The sequence below is a fragment of the Puccinia triticina genome, chromosome 8A, assembly GCF_026914185.1.
Source record: "Puccinia triticina chromosome 8A, complete sequence".
In the NCBI taxonomy this organism is placed as follows: Eukaryota; Fungi; Basidiomycota; class Pucciniomycetes; order Pucciniales; family Pucciniaceae; genus Puccinia; species Puccinia triticina.
In genome coordinates this window covers 621,098-630,933 of record NC_070565.1, presented here as the reverse complement: position 1 = coordinate 630,933, position 9,836 = coordinate 621,098, and the positions used below count along the sequence as shown (strand labels likewise).

General features: G+C 50.1%; 1 protein-coding gene across 1 annotated transcript; it reads left to right on the top strand.

The window, feature by feature from the left end:
- Nucleotides 1–750: 750 nt before the first annotated feature.
- PtA15_8A68 (uncharacterized protein) lies at nt 751–7,141 on the top strand (the record flags this gene model as incomplete). The annotated part of the gene is made up of 3 exons (XM_053172145.1): nt 751–1,057; nt 1,124–1,273; nt 6,918–7,141. 3 exons carry the CDS (start codon nt 751–753, stop codon nt 7,139–7,141), a joined length of 681 nt encoding a protein of 226 aa, XP_053022722.1.
- Nucleotides 7,142–9,836: the final 2,695 nt, after the last annotated feature.

The window sequence follows — 9,836 nt, the reverse complement described above, 5'->3', positions numbered from 1 at the left end:
TGGATTAATCCTAAAACTCGCAATGTCTTTTTAGAAATTTATGAATGTTATCAGACAAAAAAAAAAAAATCCTTTGACTTGAAGAAAATACAGGGGGAAGGAGAGAGTTTATAGAAGAGTATTAAGGAGACATGGAACACAGACAAAGGTATCAAGAGGAATAAAAAAAAATTGATCAATACATCGCAAATTCATCCATCTTGGTAGTGAATGCCGGGCAGCAGCCGAGATACACGTGCGCCAACACCGGGGCATGGAGCCAGACTCAACGTTATAGATAGGGCCACCGTTGAGTCTTCCCCCCTCAGGACTCCATCTCGCTCCACCTCCTACCTCTGTTTTTCTACCGGTTGCTTTAAGCACGGCATTTTGTTGCAAGTCAGAAAAATGTTTTAGCTACATATAGCAAAGCAGAAATAATCGTAAGATTGAAAAGCTATTTCTTATTCACTATTCCTTTCCAAAGCAAAGCTATCATCCACCTCTCCCACACCTACCTCGTACCGGCTCATATTCAACTCTTGTCACCCCTACCTCCTCGATATCCCCCCCTTTTTTTTCCTTGACCCAACAACACCTTTCTGCTACGTTTTTGAATCATACGCCCACAGCACTCCCATCACTGACTAAACCCGACACTCCTGCGTCTACCCTTCCTTTATTCCAAAACCCACAGCCCTACTACAGGCAGAACAAACGCAAAAAAGACCAGACACCCTTCTAAAAACGCAACCAAAGAAGAACAACACGATGTCAGCAAACTTGCAATCCACATCAAATGCTCTGAAAGACGCCAACCCGGCAACCAACAAAGAAGCGGAACCAACGCCGAACCCACAAGCAGAGAAACCAGCTGACCCAATAACCAACCAAGGCAACCAGACCCAAGCAGCGGCGAAGCAACCTACAGCACCCAAACCCAAACCCCCAAAAAAGCAAACTAAGGCAAGTGGGACCCCAGAGGACCCAACCCAAGACAGCCCAGGCAAACCAGCCAAAGAAACGCAAGAAGCTGATCGAGAGAAAGGACTCCAAATGGTACTGGGAACAAAACACAGTAAGCCCAAGAACATATTGTACATGATAACATTAAAAAACAACCTACTGACACAAACTACCTTAGTCATAGATGTCGACAACCCAAACGCAAACGTTACCAACAACAAGATGTCAAGGGTGGAGCGACTTCAAGAGGAAGCCATGGCCGAGATGTGGGAGACAGCCCAAGCCGCCAAGAAAGCTGGCGACCACGACAAAGCCAAACTTTACCACGGTTACTACGCGAGCATGGTCACCAACCCAAAAGACCCCGCTCCCACTGAAGACACAACCCACAACACCCCAACTATCAACACACTCACCTTCAAGAGGAAAGAGCAAGATCTAACCACCATCAGAGGCACCCGAGTCAACACAGTTTTTGGAGGAGTCAACTTCAACTGGGGCAACCGTAACTCACATGAAGACGTTGGTTTCACCCCATACTTCGAGAAGAACATCACCAAGCTAAAAGGACCCCTTCCCCTCACCATCTTCAACAAAGCATGGCAAGACGCAGCCCTCTCCTACCACGCCAAAAAGGGCCCAAAATCGGATGACAACTCAACTGAGAAAGGCATGCGCTACACGGGTTACCCATACCCAAGCAAATGGACCATGAGTTTCAGTGATTGGACGCTGAACTACGCGGAATTCCATGTAAGCCTAAACCCACCAAACAATCATCGTAGACCATGAAACTAACCACATTTGAATAGACAACCATGTGTTACACTTACAGGTTTGAAACCCTAGGCCAGTGGATCCTCCTCCACAAAGAGAACGCCGACCAGATCCTTTGAAAGGATGGTTTCATGGTAGCCCTAAGGTACAACACCAGAGTCCAGTCAAATGTGTTCGCTCACCGGGTCGTGAAGAACGGTGTTAGCTCCTTCCCTGACATCTCGGAATACCAACCGGAGGTGTATGACACCGCATACAGAGAAGCAAAACAATTCAGAGACACCAACCCCTACGCAGTGGGCGGCACCAGAGCTGGTTGGGTCCCCCACTCCGGCAACCGACCAAGCGGCAGAAACCAACAACCTGCCAGTTCACAAAAGTCATTGACCTCGGCTGCCTCGACCAACTCAGTCACTCCCTCCACCAACTCAACAAACACCAGTAACACCAACAATAACCACACGGGAGCCGTGAACAGGCCGAGAGGACCAAGAGTGTTGGGCTACCAAGGCAAGAACTTCAACCCGAACTTTGTCAACCACCGAGCAATCCAAAACAACAACCAGCAGCAAAGCGGCAGCGGAAGTGGCCCGTAGGAATCTTTCCTTCAAATTTTCTTTCTTCCCCCCACAAGAAATCATAACTGCCTGTCCTTCCCCCACTATGTCTCCCACCGTTCCCTGTCTCAACCCAATCCAACCTTTGTGATAGTTATCCACAATAATAACTCCCTGCGCGGAAGAAAGTTGTACCCATTTTTATAATGAATTTGAGAACATAATCTAATGCAAACAACCATTTTTCAAATACCACAGTGAGTTGCAACCCAGTGAGATCCAAAGTACTCTTGATCAAAGATCAGATGAGTTGAGTAATAATGAGATAACCAAAACAATGGAGCCTTCGGACTGGCCAGAAAAGGCTGAGTGTGACATGAACATTCCCGAGTGGGAAAAGGCTCTGACAGAAGCTAGACTTCTTCCAGAGTTCGCAGACGTACTGCTAGGCTTACACAAAGGCTTCCATCAAGGGATACCAGAACATACCCTGGGACCAGACAGACCATTTTTCACACCTCCGAACCATCAATCAGCGCTCCAGGCAAAAGAGAAAATTGAAGAATCAATTGAGAAGGAGCTAAGAGCTAGAAGGATGTATGGACCTTACGAGCCTGAAAAAGTCCATAAAAAGTTTGGTTTCTTTCTAACAAACCCCCTAGGCGCGGTGGTCAATGGAGATGGGTCCTTCCAAGCAATAAACGACCTGTCATTCCCACACGGGAAAAAGGAAACACCTTCGGTAAACTCGTTTGTGAACAAATCAGACTTTGACACAGCCTGGAACGACTACAAAGCAGTTGCGCGGTTCCTCAGAAGCAGAACACGCCCATCCCTCCTAGCAATATTTGACTGGGAAAAGGTGTACCGCCAAATCCCAACGGTACCCTGCCAATGGCCTTATCTCATGTTGCAAGATTTCAACGGGAAAATCCTCATCAACACTTGGATAGCTTTTGGCGGAGTCTCAGGATGCGGCTTGTTTGGGAGGCCAGCTAACGCGTGGAAAGCAATCATGAAACACAAATTTGACCTGGTAGATGTGTTTCAATGGGTAGACGACAATTTGTTTTTCAAAGAACTCTCACCCAACGTGACAATGGACAACATTGTACAGAGGTCAAACAAACTAGGCGTAAAAACCAACCCATCAAAGATCTCCCCGTTTCAAGATGAACAGAAATATATTGGATTTATCTGGAACGCAGTAGAAAAGACTGTCCCACTCCCAACAGAAAAACTAAACCAGAGAATAAAACAAGTCATTCAATTCCTGAAAGAGAAAGAGATCTTCACGTTTCACCAAGCAGAGGTCCTAGCTGGACGCCTCAACCACGTATATTCGTACATGCTCCCGCAGCTACGCTGCTACCTGTGCGGAATCTACCGTTGGCTATGTGGCTGGGTTTACAGACACAAAGCACTACCAATACCAAGCGACGTCCGTACAGATCTCAAATTCTGGCTCAAGACACTCCTCAGCTTCGACAAAACGCGTCTCATCTCAAATCCGGACCCCACCAAAATTGGGTGGATGGGTGACACATCAACCGGCTATGGCATCGGCGTTACCATTGGCCGAAACTGGGCCCAATTTCAACTCAAAGAAGGCTGGAAGGTCGGCCCCAAACCACAGCGAGGAATCGCATGGCTAGAGACCGTGGCGATCAGGATAGGCCTCCTCATGATGGAAAAACTAGAAATAAGAAAGGGCAAGACAATCATTGTCTGGACCGACAACACGGTCTCAGAAGACACCCTCAGGAGGAGGAAATCCGGCGACATGCACGTCAATGAAGAATGGAAGTTGATCCAAGAACTTCTAGTAAAAATGCAAATCAATTTAGTCGCAAAACGCGTAACATCAAAAGACAACGTAGCCGATGCCCTCTCTTGGGGTGACAGAACTGGCTATGCCCACAACAAAATGATCCCAATTCTTCTTCCACTAGATTTAGACGAAAGGTTGTATCAGACAATGTAAATAGCTCTATGATGAAACAATGAACTTACTCCAGTACCAGAATGTGAGACCCCCACCTGACATAAAAAGTCGCCGACAAGTGACCACCAAAGCGAGGCGGAGCGTAGTTCCCACTTCCCCCAAACAAATAAGTCTCCTCACTCTCTCTACCCAAAACCGCCATCAAAAATGATCCAGCCCTTAGATCTAGGCAAAATCCGGGAGTTCTTAAATTACGGCAGCTACCCAAAGATCCCTAACAGTGATGATATCCATTTCTGAAAGTTTACAGGAGCAAGCGGATGTGGGCGACGTCCATGATCAGGCAGCGCCCAATGAACCAACTCTACGCGCGCTACAGGCGCAGAGCGCCAGGAGGCGCGGAGACCTCAGCACGGGGGAGAAGGTGCGGCTGCGGTTCCCCGCCCACAGACCAGTGTTGCTGGCAGGAACCGGAGAAACTAGATTCAGGATCGCCGACCAGAACCGTAACATCCTCTCCCGCCGAATCCCTTCCGTCAAAACCCAAAGGAAAATTCGCGCAGGTGATGTCAGATCGTTTCAAGGAGTTATCAGACACAATAAGAAGAATGGCATTCTGATACCGGAGTAAGTTCATTGTTTCATCATAGAGCTATTTACATTGTCTGATACAACCTTTCGTCTAAATCTAGTGGAAGAAGAATTGGGATCATTTTGTTGTGGGCATAGCCAGTTCTGTCACCCCAAGAGAGGGCATCGGCTACGTTGTCTTTTGATGTTACGCGTTTTGCGACTAAATTGATTTGCATTTTTACTAGAAGTTCTTGGATCAACTTCCATTCTTCATTGACGTGCATGTCGCCGGATTTCCTCCTCCTGAGGGTGTCTTCTGAGACCGTGTTGTCGGTCCAGACAATGATTGTCTTGCCCTTTCTTATTTCTAGTTTTTCCATCATGAGGAGGCCTATCCTGATCGCCACGGTCTCTAGCCATGCGATTCCTCGCTGTGGTTTGGGGCCGACCTTCCAGCCTTCTTTGAGTTGAAATTGGGCCCAGTTTCGGCCAATGGTAACGCCGATGCCATAGCCGGTTGATGTGTCACCCATCCACCCAATTTTGGTGGGGTCCGGATTTGAGATGAGACGCGTTTTGTCGAAGCTGAGGAGTGTCTTGAGCCAGAATTTGAGATCTGTACGGACGTCGCTTGGTATTGGTAGTGCTTTGTGTCTGTAAACCCAGCCACATAGCCAACGGTAGATTCCGCACAGGTAGCAGCGTAGCTGCGGGAGCATGTACGAATATACGTGGTTGAGGCGTCCAGCTAGGACCTCTGCTTGGTGAAACGTGAAGATCTCTTTCTCTTTCAGGAATTGAATGACTTGTTTTATTCTCTGGTTTAGTTTTTCTGTTGGGAGTGGGACAGTCTTCCCAAAGTCAAAGAACATGCCCCCCAGCAGATTGTCACCGACAGTCTCACCTCCAAAAACACCAAAAAGAAGACAAAGACAACGGCACCGACAGACCGAGAAACCAGGTCCTCCTTGAAGGCCCCAGGCAAAACAGCGAACCCAACCAAACAAATGGCCCCAAGTGGGAACCAACCAGCCCCAAGGGAAGACAACCAAACCGGTGGGAGTAACGCAATGGCGAGCTCCTATTGAGGACTCTTAGGCAACAAGCAACCCGGTGACACAGGTGAGTAGAAGAACAGAGTCGACATACCCCAGGATATCCAAAGGAATGCAAGACTGAGTTGTACTGCTTGCGTTTACCCAACCTAGTGTCGACACCAGTTAACGCCCACAATGCTGAGCCCCTCACGACCCATGAGAGCTCCAGCAAAAAAGAAGCGATCAGGCTAAATATCAACAAGCTCACCAACCGCGCGCTTGAAGCAGAAGAGGCCGGAAACGCTACACTCGCCAAACGGTTCTTCAAGATCTGTGAAGGCCTCGCAACGAGGAAGCCAACTCAGGCACTGGCACCGGCACCACTAATCCCACCAAAAACGGCACCCACCCAGCCCTGGGCTCCGAGCCCCATTGCAGCCAAGGACGCTCCACCGACAGGAGAGACAAATGCAACCCCAGACGGAGTCGTGTTCAACGATGACGCACGACCAACAAGCCACAACGTTGGCTTCACCCCGTTCTTCAAGAAGAACCTCTTGGAACTTCGCAGCCCCCTCCCACTCACCATCTTCAACAAGGTGTGGCAGGACAAGGCCATAATACATTATGCGCAGAAGAGGTCAAAGGCTGACGAAACAAACGTTGATAAGGACCGCTACACCGGGTATCCTTACCCTTGTGAATATACACAGACTTACGCCGAGTGGTCCATCAACCACCAGGGCTTCCACGCGGCGCTGATTCAGGTCGCAAATTACCCAAAATTCGCCGGATGGCTTCTGATCCACAAGCAACACTGCGACAACCTAGTCACTCAGCACGGCTTCATGACCGGGCTCCGCTACGACATCAACGTGAGGACAAATGCCTTTGCCCACCAAATCCCCATGCCAAACGGGGCTCTCTCAATAAACAACATATTGGTCCTGAACGACGTGATTGCTCAGAAGATCATTGCTCATTGCCGGAAGTTTGATGAGGCAGACTACACGGAGAACCCGTATATCAAGGGAGTTAGCAGGGCCAAATGGGACCCGGTCACTGGCACGGACCGGGCAAAAGCAGGTGCAACCGGACCGACCGGCAAGGCGGGCAGCAGCGGCGGCAACCATTCAAACGGGAAAGGAGCCGCAAACCAACAGCGGGCTCAATCGCCACACGACCAGCAAGGCTCAGGCTTGGGACGCTACTCGAGATCCCAAGGCTACAAGGGTAACCGCTACGATGCGGCGTATGATGAGAGAGGCGACCGAGGCCGACGGAAGGACCAGAGAGGACGGAACTAGTATGCTACCCGCTTACTTTTCCCAACCTATAACCCCCCCCCCCCAACCCCCCCATGTGCTGTAGTCTACAACCCTACCATTGGGTGAATTCTGTGACCCTGTGATTACATAAATCTGATTGATGTATTGTAATCAATGCAGCCCCTTCTCCAGCACTCCAAGCCGCTTCCGCGCACCCCCTGAGCCCCGTGAGAAATTGAGTGAAAAGAGGCCCCGCCTTGACACCGCAGACCCGAGCTCAGCATGGCCGACAGGGGTGACTTGCGAGATGAATGTAGAGGAGTGGGCCAAAGCTCTGAGCAAGTGGGACTTACTACCAGAGTTCAACGATGTCCTACACGGCTTCAACCAGGGCATACCGACATACAGTAGGCGATGACTGGAGTTTTTACACGCCACCCAACCATGAATCCGCCCTCCAAGCAAGGAGGAAAATCAAAGAATCAACAAGCAAAGAACTGTTGGCCAAACAAATGTTCGGACCGTTCACCCACAAAGAGGTAAACCAACATTTCAACTTCTTCCGTACTAGCCCGCTAGGCGCCGTTATCAACGGAGACGGGTCGCTGAGACCAATCAAAAACCTATCCTTCCCGCATGGCAACCAACAAATCCGATCTGTAAACTCATTCGTGGACGCAGCTGAATTCACTACAACCTGGGACAATTTCAATACGGTGGCAAAATTCATCAGAGAGCTGAAGCACTAGAGATGTCACTTCGCACCCGGGTACCCAACGGGTACCCGGGTACCTGCCTCAAATTTCCAGGATTCTGGACACCCGCACCTGCACCCGGCACCCGTTGACGGGTACCCGGGTGCGAAAGGCAGGTACCCGCGGGTACCTGCAGCCATCCCTCCCGATGCCCGTCACCGGACAGACCAGTCATCAAGAGGGCTTTGTCCCCTCGGTGACCGGACAGACCGTTCATTGAGGGGGCTCTGTCCCCTTGATGACCGGTCTGTCCGGTCATCAAGAGGGCTGCAGTCTCCTTGATGACCGGACAGACCGGTCATCAAGAGGGCTGCAGTCCCCTTGATGCCCGGACAGACCGGTCACCGAGAGGGCTGCAGTCTCCTTGATGACCGGACAGACCGGTCACCAAGAGGGCTGCAGTCTTGATGACCGGACAGACCGGTCATCGAGAGGGCTGTGTCCCCTCAATGACCGGACCGACCGGTAATCAAGCTGCAGTCCCCTCGAGGACTGGACAGCCCTCTCGGCCGACAGACTGGTGATTGGGCTGCAGTCCCCTCTGTCCATCATCGAGGGGACATTTGGGGCGGGTACCTGTGTGGGTACCCGCCTTAAAAACCCAGGATTCAGGATACCCGCACCCGCACCTGGCACCCGTGGGCGGGTACCCGCCCACGGGTGCCGGGTACCCGCGGACGAGTACCCAGTGACATCTCTATGAAGCACCCAGTCTTGCTAGCAATATTTGACTGGGAAAAGGTGTACCGGCAAATTCCGACTGCGCCAGATCAATGGCCTTATTTAATGGTAAAGACCCTAGACAACAAGATACTACTTGATACCCGCATCACCTTTGGTGGGGTTGGGGGATGCGGCTCCTTTGGACGACCAGCGGACGCATGGAAACAGATAATGCTGAACAAATTTGACGTCATGACGATATTCCGCTGGGTTGACGACAACCTGTTTGTCAAAGACGCACAATCAAACGTGGAAATGAAAGATGTAGTCATCCGGTCAAACCAACTGGGAGTCAAGACAAACAAGGAAAAATTCGCCCCTTTCTTGGAAGAACAAAAATATGTAGGTTTTGTTTGGAACGGCCTCTACAAGACGGTGCGGCTCCCAGAAGAGAAGATTAAGAAGAGAATCTCTCAGATCAAGGTGTACCTAGAACTAGGCGCCCGTTTCAAGTACGCAGAGGTGGAGATACTAGTGGGCAGACTCAACCACGTATCTTACATCCTACCTCAGCTCCGGTGTTATCTCTGTAGCCTTTACCGCTGGATGATGGAGTGGATCGACCGCCGGACATGCCGACTGGTCCCAGACGACGTAAACAAAGACTTACACGAATGGCTTTCCACACTTTTGAACTTCAAAGCCACTAGACTCATCTCAAACCCCGACCCGACAGAAATTGGGTGGGTGGGCGACGCGTCCACTAGTTTCGGCATTGGCGTACTAATAGGCCGCAAGTGGGCCCAATTTTGCCTACTTTCAACCAAGAAACTCAGCAGAGGCCTGATAGAAGACCTGGAAGAAGAAAGGATAGCTCGCCTGGAAACAATAGCGGTACGACTAGAGTTGATGATGCTCATCAAGATTGGAGCGAAAGGAAGCAAAACATTCATAGTATGGACCGATAATTCCACGACCGAATCGGTAATCCTCAAAAGGAAATCAGGTGACCGATTTGTGAACTCGGAATGGAAGCTAATCCAGAAGGTACTGGTTGAGCATCAGATCAACCTTGTCGCGAAAAGGGTACAATCAGCGGACAACCGAGCAGATGGGCTGTCAAGAGGATTGCGCAACGGCCACAGGATGAGAGACCAGATTCTCATAAAGATCCCTCGAGACCTAGAGGAACTGATCACCCAGGTGGATCTCTAAACCCATGTTGATAGATCACGAGACCATGCGCGTAATAGAAACACCACAATTGGCTAAGGGATGGTTACCAGGCTCGAAGCCAGGCTCAGGTAACACCTGAG